This window comes from Schistocerca americana, chromosome 3 (genome assembly GCF_021461395.2).
Source record: "Schistocerca americana isolate TAMUIC-IGC-003095 chromosome 3, iqSchAmer2.1, whole genome shotgun sequence".
Lineage (NCBI taxonomy): Eukaryota > Metazoa > Arthropoda > Insecta > Orthoptera > Acrididae > Schistocerca > Schistocerca americana.
The window spans coordinates 892,166,304-892,188,351 of NC_060121.1; the positions used below are offsets into that span (position 1 = coordinate 892,166,304).

The following is a 22,048-nucleotide window of genomic DNA, read 5'->3' on the forward strand; positions in this document are numbered from 1 at the left end:
AAACAAAAATGGTTCAAATGGCTCTGAGCACTATGGGACTTAACTTCTGAGGTCATCAGTCCCCTAGAACTTAGAACTACTTAAACCTAAACAACCTAGGACATCACACACATCCATGCCCGAGGCAGGATTCGAACCTGCGACCGTAGCGGTCGCGCGGTTCCGGACTGAAGCGCCTAGAACCGCTCGACCACTACGGTGCAGTTGGCAACGAAACGTCAGGAAGAAGAAAGGATCGCTAGATAGCAAACATCCTGAGGCATCAAGTAATAGTCAGCTTGCTAATGGAGGGAAGTGTGCGGGGTAAAACCTGCAGAGAGTGGATAAGGCTTGACTTCAGTAAGTAGTCTTAAACAGATATAGGTAGCAGTAGTTACGTGTGGGTGAGAGAAGTACACAGTGAAACAAAAATTACATTTTAACGATTTCGTAGAAATTCCTTCTTACAGAACAGAATGTTTGTGTTTATTCAGAAGAAAAATTCTTTACCAATAAAGTTTGGAAGGTAGGAGACGAGGTACTGGCAGAAGTAAAGCTGTGAGTACCGGGCGTGATTCGTGCTTCGGTAGCTCAGTTGGTAGAGCACTTGCCCGCGAAAGGCAGTGAAATCTCATTCACTTTACCAATACTTTGGAATGAAAAAAAGCAAATGAATGTACAATTTTAAAAATATGCTGCAAATCTTTCACTGTGTACTGCGTATAGCACACAGTGAAAACATCAGGAATAAGAAGTTTATAGACCGACCTCAGCCTCACAGCCCAGAATTTTTAACTAATGAAGACGCAGGCCGTGAAAGCCTACACGTTATGATGATTCCATAGTTACTTGGGAACATAAAGCCCATGAATGACGGCAAATAGACTCCAAATAACCGAAAATAACTATTTCCAATCGATGATAGTTTCAGTTGGACCAGAGGACCCAGTCCATTCCATGTAAACACAGCTTACACCATCAGGAGCAACCAGTAGCTTGGACAGTGCCTTGATGACAACATGGTTCTATGGATTCGTGGGGTCTGTGCCTCGCTCGAACCATACCATCAATTCTTACCAACTTAAATCGGTACTCAACTGATCGGGCTACGGTTTTGAGCCATCCAGGGTCCAAGCGATGTGGTCACGAATCTAGGATAGGCATTGCAGACGACGTCGCGCTGTTAGCAACGGCAGTCGCGTCGGTCGTGTGCTGTCACAGCCCAGTAACGCAAAATTTCGCAGCGCTGTCCTAACGGATACGTTCCTCGTTGTCCCACATTGATTTCTGCGATTATTGCACGCAGTCTTGCTTGTCTGTTAACACTGACAACTCTTCACAATCGCCACTGATTTCAGTCGCCGGCCACTCCTTTGTCCGTGGAGGGAGATAATGCCTGAAATTTGGTATTCTCGGCACACTCTTGCCACTGTTAGTTTTGGAATTTTGAATTCTCTAATGATTTCCAGATAGGAATGTCGCATGCGTCTAGTTCTAACTTTCATTCCGCGTTCAGAGTCTGTTAAGTCACGTCGGAAACCTTTTCACATGAATCACCTGAGTACAAATTACAACTTCGCCAATGCACTGCCCATTTATAATTTGTATACGCTATGCTACCACCATGTGTATATTCACATATGACTATACCATGAGTTTAACCACCTTACTCTATGCTGAAGAAAACTCTTTGTGATTTACGCAATAAAAAGCAAATAAAGAGCAGTGTAAGTGGTATATTATGACCGTCTTCATGTCACTGAAAGACACATTTTGCACTGCGGGCCACATGACAAAAAAAAAGAAAAAAATACTTCAATTAGGTTTCTGTACTGGTTATAACTTTTCGCTCCATGTATTTTATCCCTGCTGCCTTCATAATACCAAAGAGTGAATTCCTCGGAATGACGTCTAAAACTTTACTTAAATCAAGAAATGCTATAAACACAGGTTTACCTTTCTTCAACCTAGCTTCTACGATAAATCGTAGCGTCAGTTTTCCCATTCTTCTGTAAATAATTCGTGTTAGTATTTTGCAACAGTGACTTATAAAACTTGTGGTTCCCTATTATTCACACATGTCAGCCCGTGCTTACTCTGAAATATGAACTGCTATATTCGTATTGAAGTCTGTGGGTATTTCGCCTGTCTCATCTTGGCGCCAGATGAAGAAGACATTGAATATTTTCTCAGGAAATTAATAGAGGAGTATAAAAATGGGGCCTTCAAGTCAACATGCATAAAACGAAACAAATCAAGATTTGACACTGAAAGAGATCATGGGGACAATTACACATACTGAAGAGTACAAATGTCTATCAGTAACAATCACACGCGATCATAAACTAGATAAGGAAATTAGTTCAAGAATAAATGTTAAAAAGTTCACTATTAGAACATTAAGTGGGATTTTATGGGGCGAAGAGTTTAGAAAGGAAATAAATTTAAAAAATTCAAAACAATTGTTGGAAGCATCATGACACATACAGATCAGAACTACGACGGGATTCTGATAGGTAATTGGCTTTATAAAGAAAAATGATGTTACAGGTTTGAAAAATTGTATTTAATTTACATATTCCTCCTTGAGCTCAATACATTTATGATATATTTGGTCCAGCTTCTTTAACACACCTAAAACAAAAATTTCCTATTATGCTGCAACAGACTCATCGACTGCCTTTCTGACTTACTCAATGTTCAGAAACCGTTTCCCATTGAGATATTTCTCGATGTTTGGGAGCAGATAATAGTCTTGAGCGGGATGGGAGGGGGGGCGGGGAGAGGACCAAGTCAGGCAAATAAGCACGATATTTGAGAGAATTTCAAAGTGAAACCCTGCCAATTTTTGCTGCGTGATGGCCCCATGTGAGGAAGGGCATTGCTTTACAGAAACAATATTTCTTTTGTCAACAGTACTCGACGTTTGGAGGCCAGTTCTTACTTCATTTTTCCGAGAAGATGAACACAGTGCCTTGCCGCAACGGCTTTACCACGTTCTAAGTAATCAATAAGTAGTATTGCACCTTTACGTCAAAAGACGGTGATCTTTATGTCTTGAACTTCTTTGGACGTGGAGAACCATGGAGTGTTCTTCGGTCTCTGGATTATAAATGTACATCGATGTTTCATCCATGGTGTCGAAACGATCCAAAAATCTCATAGAATCCCTGCGAAATTGGACTACAATGGACTGTGAACCAATCATTCGTTCACGCTTTTGGTCTGCATTGAGACATTTGGGAACCCGTTTGGCTGAGAGCTTTCTCATGTCCAAAATCTCTTGAATAATTTGATGGACACGTTCTCGGGATATGCCCAAGGTCTCTGTTATCATTTTAGCAGTTATACTCTTACCATCCAGGATCATGGGGTGAACAGCATCCACGGTTTATGGAATTGGTGAGCTGGGCTTCCAGGACGCTTTTCACCTTCAGTGCTGAAATGATGTGTTTGAAATGCAGGAAGGCAGTTCTATATAGTGAAAAAGGAGGAGGATCTATCAGCCAATATATCAGACGCATCATCATAAATTTCTTTGGCTGTGTTCTCTTTCAGAAAAGGATACATGATCGCAGCACAATTCTCTATTTGCTAGCGACATGTTAACTCAAACCTGCACAGAAAAATTAAACCCAATGTTACCGGTACGTAATTACGATCACATTTAATGTAAATAGCAAACCTCAATGTCAAAACAAATGAGAATTAATCAAAATTCATTACAACTAGGAAAATCTAAGGACTTATCAGCACCCCTCCTATCAACAGTGAAATCGTAATTAATAAGAATATTGATGGCAACTGAGATGGACTTTTGGAGACGGTCTGCAGGCGTATCCAAGTGGAAAAAGAGGAAAGAAATAAAGTCATCAGGAAGAAAATGGATGTAACAAATACTGTTATTTTGTGGAAGAAAAACGACTCATGTAGTATGGATATGGGACAAGGATTTCAGACGAGAGACTGCCAAGGAAGAAAGGCTGAGACAACGGGCCACGTCCACGAGACTCAGAGGGCCATAGACACGGGTTTACAGGTAGATGCCGTGTTTCTTGACTTTCGCAAGGCGTTCGATACGGTTCCCCACAGTCGTTTAATGAACAAAGTAAGAGTATATGGACTATCAGACCAATTGTGTGATTGGATTGAAGAGTTCCTAGATAACAGAACGCAGCATGTCATTCTCAATGGAGAGAAGTCTTCCGAAGTAAGAGTGATTTCAGGTGTGCCGTAGCGGAGTGTCATAAGACCGTTGCTATTCACAATATACATAAATGACCTTCTGGATGATATCTGAAGTTCACTGAGGCTTTTTGCGGATGATGCTGTGGTGTATCTAGAGGTTGTAACAATGGAAAATTGTACTGAATTGCAGGAGGATCTACAGCGAATTGACGCACGGTGCAGGGAATGGCAATTGAATCTCATTGGAGACAAGTGTAATGCACTGCGAATACATAGAAAGATAGATCCCTTATCATTCAGCTACAAAATAGTAGGTCGGCAACTGGAAGCAGTTAATTCCATAAATTATCTGGGAGTACGCATTAGGAGTGATTTAAAATGGAATGATCATATAAAGTTGATCGTCGGTAAAGCAGATGCCAGACTGAGATTCATTGGAAGAATCCTAAGCAAATGCAATCCGAAAACAAAGGAAGTAGGTTACAGTACGCCTGTTCGCCCACCGCTTGAATACTGCTCAGCAGTGTGGGATACGTACCAGATAGGATTGATAGAAGAGATAGAGAAAATCCAACGGAGAGCAGCGCGCTTCGTTACAGGATCATTTACTAATCGCGAAAGCGTTACGGAGATGATAGATAAACTCCAGTGGAAGACTCTGCAGGAGAGACGCTCAGTAGCTCGGTACGGGTTTTTGTTAAAGTTTCGAGAACATACCTTCACCGAAGAGTCAAGCAGTATATTGCTCCCTCCTACGTATATCTCGCGAAGAGACCATGAGGAGAAAATCAGAGAGATTAGAGCCCACACAGAAGCATACCGACAATCCTTCTTTCCACGAACAATACGAGACTGGAATAGAAGGGAGAACCGGTAGAGGTACTCAAGGCGCCCTCCGCCACACACCGTCGGGTGGCTTGCGGAGTATGGATGTAGATCTAGATGTAGATGGCAACAAAGAATACTGGGTTACCGAAAAAGTATAAATATGTTGTAAAACTGGGAATAATAATAATAACAATAATAATAATAATGTTCTTCCAAGCACCTCAGTAATTCTGAAGGAGTGGTATCTACTCCAGGGGCCTTATTTTAAATTAGGTCTTAGGTCATCCAGTTCTCCGTCAAGTTCTCCTTATAACCTCCTTCAAATCTTCATACACTTTCTATAAAATTGTTTACAAGTTTGTTACCCTAGTAAAGGCTTCTTATATATCTGCTTCTGAGCATTCCACTCTTGACTTAGTGTTGCATTGACATCTGAGCTGTAAATTTTCACACAAGTGCTTCACTTTCCCATAAAAAGATCGCTTTAATTCTCCTACAAGTAACATCCACATTTCCCACATTCGTGGATGCACATTCAACTTTACGTTTGACTTTAAGCCATTCCTGCTTAATGCTTTTGTACTTTCGCCAGTTTCATTTCTTAGATATCTGTGTTCCCTTTTGCTGGCTTCATTTGTTCCACGTATTTATTTTCTCCTTTCCTTAATTAAATTGTCTCGTGTCCTCAGTATTCTACGGCTGATTGAATACTGTCCTCGAATTTCCTCGTTGTGCATGAGTTTCTGACATCAGTTTCCTATGCTTTCCTATTACATCACACTACGAATGAAAGGTTTTCCTGTCGCTAGTCGATAAACATGACCTAACTTTTTCCTGGAGCACTTTTATGCTTTTTAGTCACAGCCTGCTCTTGTTTCAGGGTGCAGCTGACGACGAAGCCGACTGTGAAGAAACAGCAGGATGCCTCAGACTACGATCCGTTCTCCGAGAGGCATGTGGAGCACCCCAACTCGTGAGTGTCGTTCACTTTCCACAGTCAACACAGGCGAGGCGTTGATGGTGATAATTTCGTTTACATATGATCTACTGAGTGTGACCAGTTTCTCTGGCGTGCAGTGCCCGCACTGTGCAGCGCACCTGTTAGGTCACGTCTCAGACTATTCCTTTTTCTCTCATTCAACCACTTTCTTGCCAGTCAATGAGAAACCGTTCATCAGCGATTTGGTGGATTTTTTTTATTTTCATCCAGTCGTTGCAGTTGTCTGTATATTTTATGACCGGGAGACGCCACAAATGTGTGAAAGAATGATTTACAGAGAGTAGCATGACATTATGTTAGAAGCGATTTCTGTCGCGCAACATGAAGCTCAGTGCGTCATACATTCAGTAATTCTTGTACGACTCTCTTGCTTTGATATGTATTATAAAAGTTGTTTAAAAAAGGAGAATGATTTTAATAATTTAGGTAAATTTCTGCTTGTTGCTTCTGTGCGTGCTCACTATTAAAACGCATAACTTTTAATATTTAATATTCAGGACAATAAAATAAGAGAATTTTTCACAGAGCATAACATAATCGTAGCTAACATTTGGTTCAAGAATCATAAAAGAAGGTTGTATACATGGGAGAGGCCTGGAGATACTCCAAGGTTTCAGATAGATTATATCATGGTAAGACAGAGATTTAAGAACCAGGTTTTAAACTGTAAGACATTTCCAGGGACAGATGTGGACTCTGACCACAATCTATTGCTTATGAACTGTAGATTAAAACTAAAGGAACTGCAAAAAGGTGGGAATTTAAGGAGATGAAATCTGGATAAACGGACATAATCAGAGATTGTAGAGAGTTTCAGGGAGAACATTAGGGAACGATTGACAGGAATGGGGGAAAGAAATACAGTAGAAGAAGAATGGGTAGCTTTGAGGGATGAAATAGAGATGGCAGCAGAGGATCAAGTAGGTAAAAAGACGAGGGCTAGTAGAAACCTTGAGTAACAGAAGATAAATTGAATTTAACTGATGAAAGGAGAAAATATAAAAATTCAGTAAATGAAGCAGGCAAGAAGGAATACAAACGTCTCAAAAATGAGATCTACAGGAAGTGCAAAATGGCTAAGCAGGAATGGCTAGAGGACAAATGTAAGGATGTAGAGGCATATCTCAGTAGGGGTAAAATAGATACTGCCTACAGGAAAATTAAAGAGACTTTTGGAGAAAAGAGAACCATTTGTATGAATGTCAAGAGCTCAGATGGAAACCCAGTTCGAAGCAAAGAAGAGAAAGCAAAGAGGTGGAAGGAGTATATAGAGGGTCTGTACAAGGGTGATGTACGTGAAGACAATATTATGGAAATGGAAGGGGATGCAGATGAAGATGAAATAGGAGATATGATATTGCGTGAAGAGTTTGACAGAGCACTGAAAGATGTGGAAATTATCGAACTATCAGTTTAATAAGCCACGGCTGCAAAATACTAACACGAATTCTTTACAGACGAATGGAAAAACTGGTAGAAGCCGACGTCGGGGAAGATTAGTTTGGATTCCGTAGAACCTACGTTTCTAGCATTTGTAGAGTTAGAGAAAGCTCTTGACAATGTTGACTGGAATACTCTCTTTCAAATTCTAAAGGTGGCAGGGGTAAAATACAGGGAGCAAAGGCTATTTACAATTTGTACAGAAACCAGATGGCAGTTATAAGAGTCGAGGGGCATGAAAGGGAAGCAGTGGTTTGGAAGGGAGTGAGACACGGTTGTAGCCTATCACCGATGTTATTCAATCTGTATACTGAGCAAGCAGTAAAGGAAACATAAGAAAAATTCGGAGTAGGTATTAAAATCCATGGAGAAGAAATAAAGACTTTGAGGTTCACCGATGGCACTGTAGAGTGAAAATTTCATTCTAGAAACAACCCCCAGGCTGTGGCTAAGCCATGTCTCCGCAATATCCTTTCTTTCAGGAGTGCTAGTTGTGCAAGGTTCGCAGGAGAGCTTCTGTAAAGTTTGGAAGGTAGGAGACGAGGTACTGGCTGAATTAAAGCTGTGAGGACGGGGCGTGAGTCGTGCTTGGGTAGCTCAGTAGGTAGAGCACTTGCCCGCGAAAGGAAAAGGTCCCGAGTTCGGGTCTCGTCCGGCACACTGTTTTAATCTGCCAGGGAGTTTCATATCAGCGTACACTCCGTTGTAGAGTGAAAATATTATTCTAGGACCTCTTCTGTTCTACTCGACGGCGAGTGTTTATCAGAATGAAGGACATCGTCAGGTGAGCCCAGGGGAAGTGTGATAGTACCGCCGTTATTAGTTTCTGTATTCATAAGTGATCTGACGGACAGGGTGTGCATCAGCAATCTTCCGTTGTTTGCTGATTATGCCGTGTTGTACGGTAAGGTGTCTTCGTTAAATGACTGTAGGAGGGTAGGCCTACATGATGACTTAGACAGAATTTCTAGTTGTTGTGATCAATCGCAGCTAGCACTAAATGTAGATAAATGTAAGTTAAGGCAGATGAATAGGGAAAACAAACCCATAACTTTGGAATACAGGACTATTTGGGCGCATTTTGACACGGTCACGTCGTTTAAATATCTGGGCGTAACGCTGCAAAGCGATATGAAATATAATGAACAAGTAAGACTTGTAGTAGGGAAGGCGAATAGTCGACTTCGGTTTATCAGGAGAATTTTAGGAAAGTGTGGTCCATCAGTAAAGGAGACCGCATGCGGGACTCTAGTGCGACCCATTGTTGGGTACTGTTCGAGTGTTTGGGATCCGCACCAGGCCGGATTAAAGGAAGACGTCGAAGCAGTTCAGAGGCGAACTGCTTGATTTGTTGCCGGTACGTTCCATCAGCAAGCAAGTATTACGGAGCAGCTGCGAGAACTCAAATGGGAATCAGTGGAGGGAAGACGAAGTTCTTTTCGAGGAGCACTATCGATAAATTTTAGAGAATCCGCACTTGGGCTCACTGTAGAACAACTCCACTGCCGCCAGCACACAACATCATAAGGCCCGTATAGACAGTCGTTTTTCCCTCGCTCTATTTGAGAGTGAAACAGAAAAGCAATTGATGAACACTGAAAACTCCTCTTCCACGCACATATAGTGGCATGCTGAGTATGATATAGATATAGATGAGACTTTTTTATGTTGATAACATTGAAGGTAACTTTAATAAATTCATTTATAACAGAAGATCATCTGTATTTCTCCAGTCGCTCATTCTATTCCTGAAGAGAAGGAAATTAAAGATCTACAGTTAATGACAACTTGTCATTCATCGCTGGTAGTACGAGATTCCAGTATAGTAGCATATTCTTAATAGTGTGATTCCGTGTGTTCTGCCGAGTTATTGTTTCAGCTTTATACATATAGTGGAAACAATAACTCGGCAAAACACCCTGAACCTGAGAGATAATATCAAAATCTGCACGGAAAGCGCATAAAAAGCCTGAAACATAATTTGAGTTACGTGCGGAGTTACTTCCATAGAGGTAAGGGAACAATTATTTCCTTTAAGCTCCTTGTGAAGGGACATGGACATCTAAGTATCAGCTGTATATATTATGTGTACTTAATGAAAGGATTGATGGCTGAAGTTCCGTTTCCGTTAACTGCAGTGAATCTAACAATTTTTTCACAAACATTTCAGAAGTATTTCTCTCTTCTAGGACTGTATCACAACTTTTTGGCCATCCATGCAATAATAGTATGTGTATATTATCTTATCACTAATGGAACGAAACACTTTGTATGCGTGTGAATTTCTACGTGTTCAAGAAGGAAGGTAATCTTTTAGTAGATCTACAAAACCACCACCGTGTATCAATACCGTCCAATTTTTCGAGATATCCATTTTTCAAATTTTCCTATCATAGTGAGACTGTAAGGGTATGAGTGCAGGAAAGCGTGAGCGAACGACTCATACACTTATACACTTCTTTCTAAAAAAAATTACGATACTTTCAGTTAAGAACAACTTTTTGGAGTACTTCGTTTTACGCATAAATAAAATAAGTGGTGTAGTAATGTTATGACTTAAATCGCCGTTGAGACAGTTGCACGATCATTTGGGATGGATGAAATTAAGATATCACTTCGGCTTACTATTTTCGTTCACGTTTGCTTTATAGTTCAAAATTGCACTTAATTCCCATTTCAATCAGTCTGTGTAACAGACGTAATTAATTAAACTGGAAAGAAAAAACTACAAGACAATCCTCCAAGAATTTCAAAAGTTTCTCGTTAAACCAATTCGACAGACTGCCAACTGAGAAGCAAATTACAGCACGTCATACAAAATTAATTATTCAGCCGCCAGCAGCAGCAAAACAAAGCAGTAAGCGAAGTGACTTGCGGCTAAGCGAACCATCCATGCACGTGTCAACCTCCCCCCTCTCCTTCCCTCGTTCACCCCCACCGTTTGGAATGGAGAGACAAAAGCGCACACCATTTGAAGCTTTTGCCAGTTTCCACCATTCGTGCGCTACGGAAGGTTGCACAGTTCTAAATACACTCTAATTTTTGACAAATCTCCAACACGGATTCAGAAAATGTCGCTCTTGTGAAACACATCTAGCTCTTTATGCTTACGAAATGATGAGTGCTATTGACAGGGGACATCAAACTGATTCCATATTTGTATATTTCCAGAACGCTTTTGTCACCGTTCGTCTCAAGCGACTTCTAATCATATTGCCCACCTATTCCGTATCGTCTCAGTTGTGTGATGGGATTCGTGTCACATTTCGTAATAACTTAAGGAAAATCTTAGAGTAAAACAGATGTAATATATCTGGCGCTCCCCAGGGAAGCCTTACAGGCCTCCTGCTGTTCCTGATCTGAATAAACTATTTTGGATACAATCTGAGCAGCCGTCTTAGAGTGTTTCCAGAGGATGCTGTCGTTTACCGCCTTGTAAAGTCATCAGGTGCTCAAAATGAATTGCAAAATGAATTAGACAAGATACCTGCATGGTGCGAAAAATGACAATTGACTCTAAATAATGAAAAGTGTGAAATTATCCACATGAGAACTAAAAGAAATTCACTAGATATCGCTTACGTGATAAATCACACAGATCTGAAGGCTGTAAACTCATCCAAAACCTTAGGGATTATAGTTACGAATAATTTAAACTGGAACCACCACCTAGACAGTTTTGCGGGAAAAGAAAACCACGGACTTAGATTTATTAGCAGAACACTTACAAACTGTAACAGGTTTGAAACTTCGTGGCAGATTAAAACTGTCTGTCGGGACCGCGACTCGAACTCGAGATCTTTGGCTTTCGCGGGCAAGTGACCTGCCATCTGAGCTACCCAAGCACAACTCACGACTAATCTTCACAGCTTTAATTCCACCAGTACTTCGTCTCCTACCTTCCAAACTTCACAGAAGCTCTCCTGCAGACCTTGCAGAACTAGCACTCCCGGAAGGTAGTATATGGCGGAGATACGGTTTAGCCACACCCTGGGGGATGTTTCCAGAATTAAATTTTCACTCTGTAGTCGAGTTTGCGTTCTACCAAGAGTGCTAGAACTGCAAGGTCTGCAGCAGAGCTTCTGTGAAGTTTGGAAGGCAGGAGACGAGGTACCGCTGGAATTAAAGCTGTGAGGACGGGTCGTGAATCGTGCTTGGGTAGCCCAGATGGTAGAGCACTTCTCCGCGAAAGACAAATGTTCCGAGTTCGAGTCTTGGTCCGACACAGATTTCTAATCTGCCAGGAGCAATCATATCAGCGCACACTCCGCAGGAGAGTGAAAATTTCATTCTGTAACAGGTTTACTAAAAAGACTGCTTACACTACACTTGTCAGCCATCTTCTGGAGTATTGCTGTGTAGTGAGGGGTCCGTACCAGATAGGACTGACAAAGGACATTGAGAAGGTTTTGTACTATCGCGAGATAAGGGAAAGAATGCCGCGGATAGGATTCACGAACTGCAGTAGGATCTGCTAACGAAATTTCAGTCACTAATTTTCTTCTCAGAGTGTGAAAATAGTTTGTTGGCGTCCACGTACAAAGGTAGACATGATCGTCGTAATAAATGTGAGAATCAGAGCCAACACGGAAAAACATAAATGTTCTTTCATGCTGCGCGCTATTCGAAAGGCGGACGGTAGAGTAGTAACCTGAAGATGGCCCGATGAACACTCTGCCTGGCACTTAATTGTGAGTTGCAGAGCAATCATGTACATGTAGATACGGACGAATTCGAAGTAAATTAATAACATAAAATAAATAAATTTAACTAATCATCGTTTCTAATATTCGCTATGAAATCAAGTGTATTCGTCACTCCTGTGATATTCGGAACTGATCACTAGATGTTTTTGACGCGGATCCGCCGGTATGAAAGGAAGGAGGGAGTGTTGTAAGTAGGGAAGCACTAACAGCACAATTGGTGAGGGAGAGGAGCTTAATGACTTGAAACGTGGACTACTCACTGTGTGTCATTTCAGCAACAAATCCATCAGCTTTTATCCACTGAAGCGCCGACTGGTATAGCGTCAACTAGTGTAGGCATGAGTATTCGAATACAGAGATATGTAAAGAGACAGAATAAGGCGCCGCGGTCTTAAACGCCTATATAAGGCAACAAGTGTCTGGCGATGTTGTTGGATCGGTTACTGCTGCTACAATGGCAGTTTATCAAGATTTAAGTGAATTTGAACGTGGTGTTATAGTCGGGGCACGAGCAATGACACAGCATCTCCGAAGTAGCGATGAAACGGGGATTTTCCCGTACGACCATTTCACGAGTGTACCGTGAATATCAGGAATAGGGTAAAACATCAAATCTGAGACATCGCTGTGACCGGGAAAGATCCTGCAAGAACGAGACCAACGACGATTGAAGAGAATTGTTCAACATGAAAGAAGTGCAACCTTTACGGAAATTGCTGCAGATTTCAATGCTGCGCCATCAACAAGTGTCAGCGTGCAAATCGTTCAACGAAACATGATCGATGTGGGCTATCGGAGATCTTTATGACTGGAGAACACAAACCTTTAGGCCTCTCCTGGGCCCGTCAACACCGACATTGGACTATTGATGATTGGAAACATGTTGCCTGGTCCCACGAGTCTCGTTTCAAATTGTATCGAGCGGATGGACGTGCACGGGTATAGATTTTGGTGGTGGTGGTTAGGGTTTAACGTCCCGTCGACAACGAGGTCATTAGAGACGGAGCGCAAGCTCGGGTTAGGGAAGGATTGGGAAGGAAATCGGCCGTGCCCTTTCAAAGGAACCATCTCGGCATTCGCCTGAAACGATTTAGGGAAATCACGAAAACCTAAATCAGGATGGCCGGAGACGGGATTGAACCGTCGTCCTCCCGAATGCGAGTCCAGTGTGGTAACCACTGCGCCACCTCGTTCGGTTGCACGGGTATAGAGACAACCTCGTGAGTCTATGGATCCTGAATGTCAGCAGGGGGCATTTCAAGCTGATGGAGGCTCTGTAATGGTGTGCGGCGTGTGCAGTTGGAGTGATATGGGATCCCTGATACGTCTAGATACGGCTCTGACAGGTGACATGTACGTAACGACCCTCTCTGACCACCTCCATCCACTCATGTCCATTGTTCATTTAGACAGACTTGGGAAATTCCAGCAGGACAATGCCACATTCCCACCTCCAGATTTGCTGCAGAGTCGTTCCAGCGACACTATTCTGAGGTTAAACACTTCCACTGGCCACCAATGTCCCCAGGAATGAACATTATTGAGCATGTCTGAGATGACTTGTAATGTGCTGTTCAGAACAGATCTCCACCCCCTCATACTCTCTCGGATTTATGGGCAGCCCTGCAGGATTCATGTTGTCAGTTCCCTCCAACGCTACTTCAGACATCAGTCGACTCCATGCCACGGCGTGTTGCGGCACTTCTGCGTCCTCACGGGGGGCACACGATATTAGGCAGTGGTATCAGGTACTTCGGCTCTACAGTGTAAAACTGCTCAAGTCGAACCGTTGGTGATGCGAATTTCAAGTGGAAACGCGAAGATACTCCACAGCTAAACCCAGGCCAGGAATTCCTTGGGTACAGACGGGAAGGGGTCGTGGAGTACTGCAGAGAGGGCGTACAAAATCGCATGGAACAAGCGGAAAAAACTACTCTTGAGCATGACAAAGCATCCTGTCATAAAGCAGCATCTGTGAAGCAATGGTTTGCGCACAGTAACATTCCTTAAATGAACTAGAATCTCGATCTGAGCCCACTGGAACACCTTTTGGATGAGTCGACTTCACTCCAGACACCATCGTCAACCATGACTGCCTTCTCTGGTCTCAGCTATTCAGACGCCTCATTGGTAATGTCCCCAGCCGATTTCGAGCTGGCAGCAAGACAAAATCTGGACATACGCCACATTAATGTCCACTAAGAGGGGTCCGAATACCTATGATCAGATAAAGAACACTGGCACTTGGCACCTTCCACATTCCTCCGTGACTATCATCAGACGTCAGACAAATCTTGCACTTACCGCTTAAGTGAACCAAGTGAACGAACCTACATCCAAGTTCCATTCCAGCTGTTCCCCCAGTGCTGGAGGGAGGGGAGACACGGATGTTCTTTCTGTTCTTCGTAACGAACACCTAGATGTTAAAAATGATCGTTTGGAAATGGGTACTTACAGTCTGTCTCGAAAACGACAGCGATCAAGTTATTTACTTTCTTCTTTGTTTCCATACGAACTTTCATTTATAGCTAGCGGCCATCAGCACCTTTTGATCATCGCAGGCGACCACTACAAGGCATAACTCAAGTATTTTGTGTCTCAGGACGGCGGTTCACTCTTCGAAATTGTAAATTTACGCTTTTTCTCGGTTTTATTTCTTGCAGAAAATCTGTAGTATGAGATTTCGGAAACAGTTTGCATTAGTAGAAAGTTTACCAAGCTGCTGAAATCATTATATCAATGAAAACCAAGGAATCTACAAAGGCCTTAACTTTTCGATGTTTTTAGAGAGCTGGTATGCGTTTAAACACGTGGTTACGAATAATTAAACCAGTCTGTAATAGTGGCGCAAGTCACTCCGCGATGGAGATGGTCGCTGCAGCTCATAAGACCTGCAGTGTCACATGACGCTAACACTGCGATGCCCCCCTGAGGTCCTGTATATCTCGTTAATCCCGGTTATAATTCGGCGACCAACTTCCTTTTCTGACGAACTTTACTACAGTAAAATGACAATCCACACTGTGTAAGGATGACATGACCTTTTCCAGCGTATTAGACTGACTTTCGTAGTGCACACTGCCGCATCGTCCCGTTCACGATCAAAGAAATAGAGCCATTTCCTGACCCTCAAACAGTAAACAGCTTTCCTTGTACTTTTGATGCACATCTTACGGATGAGCATGAACTGTGCAAGCCCTGAGCTTAGTTCAAACATTTTTGAGCGGTTTATGGACCACGACAACGATTACAAACACATGCGTCTTGACGTTGCCGCAAGTGTATCCATTAACAAGATTGTAGCGTTTGCTTGAGGAAGTCTAGACAGCCCGGTTAGTTGTTTAACCGGCTTCTTTTTCTTATTTAGTGGCTTTTAGGATGTGCTCACACAGCGATGTCAAAATTATTTATTTATTTATTTCCCTAACAGTACAGAGTAACCCACCGCCTTGAAATGAAAGGTGGGTCGGATGCTTCCGAATCTAATAGCAAAGACTTCTCATTGTTACAGTCTTATTGGTATACAGTTGTTAATGCTTTTTTAAAAATAATATAAAGAACATAATATTTAAAGATTTCTGTGAGGTTACAGCGCATTTGAATGCTTAACAGTTGTTAAAATGGTTCCATATAATTTGTTACTACCTAGTTGATGAGAATATAATTTATAAAATGCAAATGTCAAAGAAAAAAAAAGGAAAATGTAACACTATGAATGTGGTTAAGAATAATTTCTGATATATAGAGGGAAGTGGGGAAGTGATATGCTGTATTTGGATGAGTAATGCAGTCTAAGTAGCATGTTGGTTAGCAGTGGCCTATTCCTTTTTATTTCAGATCAGAAGGTCTCGGTACAACCTCGAGCTATTCTCATATGAAATGGTTTGCGCTAATGTATGTTTACACAGATTATACAGATTAAATGCTGATTGAGCACTTCATACATGGAATACATGAATTTTAGCTTCACATGAAAAATACGCTTATGTTTGTAACTTGTTAGTTGAAATAAAATATAGTTCATTGCTACTTGAATGCATTATTCCTTAAATAACTTAATACATTTCTGATATATGAAATTCATTGATTATAGCTTTGAATAGAGAAGAGAATATACTTCTGTCTGCACAAAATAAGACGAGCAATACATTACTGCTTGTGTGCAGTATACTTTAAACACTATGCAGGATACCATAGGGGAGGAGGAGCCTCGGAATAAAAGTTCTTAGCCTTCTCCTCCCAAGCGACATTACCTTATTATCACAGTCTTAGTATGTGGTACCGGTGTTTATTTGTTTTACGATTGTTGTGTTGTTTGTGACTGTGTTTTGGCATACAGTGTCATGCATTGTTGGTTTTGGTCCCTTACATGTTGATCCCTTCTGAGGCGTGTTCACTTAGTGTTCCTTCCTCGGTTTCGGAATCTGTGGTCGTGTTGGTGTACTCCCATGTGGTTTGTTGTTTGTGCTTGGCTACCCCTCCTTCTATATGTGTTTTGGCGCTTGTATTCTTCGTGCAGAGTGTTCGATACAATGTCGGCTACGTTATTTATTGTGTTCCAGTCATCAGGATTACGTATTATTCTGGCGATGTCATTGTCATTGTCATTCTGTATAGGTCTCACTTGCGCTAGCGTATTGCACAGCAGTGTGACATGTTCTGGTGTCCCAGTTTCTCCGCATACACATACTTCATCTTTAGTTAGTCCCATACGGTTTAAATGTTCCGGATACGGCCCGTGGCCTGTTAGTAAATGGACCATCCCCTGGCTTGGGTCGACATGTTTCAGTTGTAGTCTGAAACAGCGTAATGTCAGTTATCGAAGATACGAACGTAAGGAGAACGTAACACCCAGTCAACACAACACTCAGTCCCCGAGCAGCTACCAGGCGGACCACCCGCAATTCTCTTGAGTAGGCTGGGAGGCCGCGTATCAGGGGCAGGCGACATCCTTCGCTCCGGAAACCTCACCGACATGTACGCACCAGCCTAGCCCTCATTTTACGTCTCTGTGCCACACAAATAGTACATAGCTTATTTCGTTATCACGTAGGTAATGTTTAACGTTGAAGCAAAAATATTTTGTGTAACGAACAGTTACAACTATAGCTAATTTACAAGAGACGTTCGTTTATCCTGCATACTCTCTTAAGAAAAAAAAAGACGCACCACAAAGGAATAATCCGAATGGGACAGAAGACGTGTCTGGAGGTGCGGACAGCGTTCGAATACCAGTCTGTCTGTCGCCCACCACATGGTCCGACAACCTGGACTGATGAACTGGGGCGTCATTTCTTTTCATAGCAGGATACCTTCGGTTGCCATCATAGCGGTACTTCGGCGATATTCTACTCCCTGGTTGGCTGCCCTTCGAGGAAAACCAACCTGGACTTACATTTCACTAAGACAATGCCCGCCCGCAGATGGCGAGCGTTTCTACTGCTTGCTTTCGTGCTTGTAAAACCCTACCTTGGCAAGTAAAGTCACCAGATCTCTCCCCAGTTGAGAATGTTTAGAGCATTATGGGCAGGACCAACCATCCCGGGATTATGACTCTCTAATGTACACATTCGACATAATCTGAAACGATATCCCTCAGGAGTACAACCGACAACTTTATCACGATACGCCAAGTATGCTGCTTAGGGGGAAGAGGTGGACTAATGTCTTATCGACTTTCTCAATTTGTGAAGGTCTTTACCCTGAATAAATCAGCCAATTTTTTTCTGAAGTTGTAATCATTTGTTTCTCTGTACGTGTGCATCACATATACCGATTTCCGTCCCATCCGGGTAATTCCCTCGTACTCGTAGCGTGTCGTTTTCTTCTGTCTTAGAGTGTATATCAGTACGAGCCTGAGTTTTTTCCTTACCGTATAGGTGGCGTAAGCGCAGTAATTACGGTGAGAACTTGAACTAACAACTGTAAACAGGAGATGTGCATTCGACCGATCAGTTGTGAGTAGGCAGTGTTAAGTAGTGGAAGTGCAGGCGTAGTGTGTTAATGTTGCTGTATCGCAAACTGCAGTGCTGCCAAAGCAGAGTTACTAAACAGTCTTCCGAAATGCCTTCACAAAAGAAGACGAACTAAATATTCCAGAATTAGAATCGAGAACAGCCGCCAACATGAGTAACGTAGAAGTAAATATCTTCGGAGTAGTGGAACAACTTAAATCATTTAATAAAAGCAAGCCTTCTGGTCCCGACTCTATACCAATTAGGTTCCTTTCGGGGTATGCTGATGCATTAGCTCCATACTTAACAGTTATGTACAACCGTTCGCTCGACGAAAGATCCGTAGCCAAAGACTCGAAAGTTGCACAGGTCACACAAATATTCAAGAAAGGTAGTATGAGTAATCCACTAAATTACAGGCCCATATCGTTAACGTCGGTATGTAGCAGGATTTAGAACATATATCGTTTTCCAACATTATGAATTACCTCGAAGAATACTGTCTATTGACACACAGTCAATATTGGTTAGGAAACATCGTTCCTGTGAAACACAACTAGCTCTTTATTCACATGAAGTATTGAGTGCTATTGACAAGGGATTTCAGATCTATTCCGTATTTCTAGATTTCCTAAAGACTTTTGACACTGTACTATAGAAGCGGCTCGTACTGAAATTGCGTGTTTATGGAATATCGTCTGAGTTATGTGACTGGATTTGTGATTTCCTGTCAGAGAGGTCACAGTTCGTAGTAATTGACGGAAAGTCATCGAGTAAAACAGAAGTTTTCTGGTGTTCCCCAAGGTACTGTCATATGCCCTTCGCTGTTCCTTATCTATATAAACGATTTGGGAGACAATCTGAGCAGCCGTCTTCGGTTGTTTGCACATGACGCTGTCGTTTATCGACTAATAAAATCATCATAAGATCAAAACAAACAGAAAAACGACTTAGAAAAAATATCTGAATGGTGCGAAACTTGCAGTTGACCCTGAATAACGACAAGTGTAAGGTCATCCACATGAGTGCTAAAAGGAACTCGTTAAACTTCGATAACACGATAAATCAGTCTTATCTAAAAGCCGTAAATTCAACTAAATACCTAGATGTTACAATTACGAACAACTTAAATTGGAAGGAACACACAGACAATGTTGTGGGGAAGGCTAACCAAAGACTGCGTTTTATTGGAAGGACATTTAGAAAATGTAACAGACCTACACTACGCTTGTCCGTCCTCTTTTAGAATACTGCCGCGCGGTGTGGGATCCTTACCAGACAGGACTGACGGAGAACATCGAAAAAGTTCAAAGAAAGGCAGCATGTTTTGTATTCGCGAAATATGGGATAGAGTGCCACAGAAATGATAGAGGATTTGGGCTGGACATCATTACAAGAGATTGAGTGTCACAGAAATGATACAGGATTTGGGCTGGACAACATTAAAAGAAAGGCGCTTTTCGTTGCGACGGAAACTTCTCACGAAATTCCAATCATCAGCTTTCTCGTCCGAATGCGAAAATATCTTGTTGACACCGACCTACATAGGGAGGAACGATCACCACGATAAAATAAGAGAAATCAGAGCTCGTATGTACAGATATAGGTGGTTATTCCTCCCGCGCGCTATACGAGATTGGAATAACAGGGAATTGTGAAGGTGGTTTGATGAACCTTCTGCCAGGCGCTTAAATGTGATTTGCAGAGTATCCATGTAGATGTAGATGGAGCAACACCTCCAAATCAAGTATTCAGGTCATTCTCCAGAATGTGCGCGAAGTTTGTCCTACACACCTTGGCTCCAAAAAGAAAATAACGATGAGTGGATGATTGCCGGGACTCGATTGAAAAGCAGACAGTTCCTTTTTGGAAGAAATCGTCACAGGCGGAGAGGCTTGGAGTTATCAATAAGCACCTTTCGCAAGAAGACAAAGAGCAGAAATTCACATGAAGGTCAACGCTCTGACGACATGACCGACATTCAAGCCAATGTCACGCACGAGTTGAACATCCGAAAGAAAGACTTTTCCCGATAGCTTCACCTGGTTGCATGAAAGTTCTGTGCGTTTCATTCAGTTGAGCAGACTATGTAGAACACTGAAAGCATTAAAACCACCATCTAACTGTCTCTCTATTTTTCATTAATCCATTTTAGAAACTATTTGGATTGACGAGGTATTTCTATCTAACAATGAGTTACTAAATAATGTTAGGCGCAACCACACCTAAAGGAACAATACGTTCAGAACACAGAAGGTTGTTTTATGAATTTTAGCGTATTTGTTCTAGAACGTCTTGCAGAGACCACATTAAAAGAACAGAATTTTAAAAATGTTACGTAGTACTATGTCAGTTAATGTAGTTTGTCGGTCAGATTATTTTCTTTTTAAAAAAGTGTGAAGTTTCATTTATATTAGATTAGATGAGCTGAGATCTGACATTTTCTCCGCTTGGTTACTATCCAAAAACTGCAGTCGTAAATTAGAAAGAATGTAAATATAAGTCTAGAAATAAATGTTTGTTGAGATGTCGGTCACTTTACTTGTTCCGAGAATGATGATGGGTGCTGTCCCCCTGTTGATGTTCATCGTACATTCCCTGTTGGTTGTGTTTCTTAGTCCTCTCACTGTGATGCTATTGCCAGATACGGCACACACAACGTCAACAATGAGATGGAGTCGTAATATTCCACTCGAGAAATGGTGCACTGCTGTGGTTCAGCCAACGGCGTTAATTAACAGGTACGTGGAATGTATGTGAAAAAAAGACATCAGCAGGTTATCCTAGCGGCTTGCAGACACGCGACCATCTGCAACAAGGATCACGGGTCGCGATTAATCTCGCACGGTTCGCAGGCCGGTGCTGTGACGAACGGAAAACGGTCGTGAAACAAGCGTGCGAAGAACCGGAGCTTCTGATGGCATAAACCAATGCTCTTGCGTTTACAGCTATGCACTGTCAGTCACTTTATCAGCATGACGGACTGTGCAAGATCGCAGGCCACCTCCGCACCACTTGCGTTTCGTGATCTGCACCTAACACGTAAAACTTAAGATCAATTAACAGATTACGTGTTATTACCTTGGTGCATAACTCGTTGCGTTTTTGTTGTGCATGTTAGTATTCCAGTTCCTGTGGGTTCCTTTATCGGTTGTCATCTATTATTTGTGGTCCAGTGTTGCTGTTTGAGTTTACATATTGGCATTTTGTCATTTGAAGAGAATGAGCAGAGCTGTGGACCTTAGAAAATGGAGTCCCAAGCGGAGAAATCTGAATATTTCCCACTTATTTTTCTGCTTGAGTTCAGTAGAGGGGTGACAGTGGCGGAGGCAGTCACAAACATTTGTGCTGTGTATGGGGATACCGCCACTGGGCAGAGCACGGCAAGATAATGGTTTTCTAGTTTTAAAGAGAATCATTTTGACATTACTGACTCTCCTCATTCAGGAAGGCCTTCCCGATTTGATGTAGATCGCTTAAACGATTTAATCCACAATGATCCACCTCATTGTATACAATAACTGGCAAATAAATTGTGATAATACCAGTATTGTGGGACATGCAATGGGGAAGGTTCAAAAATCGGGTGTATGATTACCGCATGCTCTAAGCTACACTATTGGCCATTAAAATACCTACACCACGAACATGACCTGCTACAGACGCGAAATATAACCGACAGGAAGAAGATGCTGTGATATGCAAATGATTAGCTTTACAGAGCATTCACACAAGGTTGGCGCCAGTGGCGACACCTACAACGTGCTGACATGAGGAAAGTTTCCAACCGATTTCTCATACATAAACAGCAGTTGACCGGCGTTGCCTGGTGAAACGTTGTTGTGATGCCTCGTGTGAGGAGGAGAAATGCGTACCATCACGTTTCCGACTTTGATAAAGGTCGGATTGTAGCCTATCGCGATTGCACTTTATCGTATCGCGACATTGCTGCA

General features: G+C 42.1%; 1 protein-coding gene across 1 annotated transcript in view; it reads left to right on the forward strand.

Moving 5' to 3' along the window:
- LOC124606478 (proton-coupled amino acid transporter-like protein pathetic) overlaps nt 1-22,048 on the forward strand; it is a 145,611-nt gene that overhangs the window by 47,410 nt on the left and 76,153 nt on the right. The window contains exon 3 of the mRNA XM_047138460.1: nt 5,876-5,968. Within this exon, the coding sequence (XP_046994416.1) occupies nt 5,876-5,968 (93 nt within the window). The remainder of the gene's footprint in view (nt 1-5,875; nt 5,969-22,048) is intronic.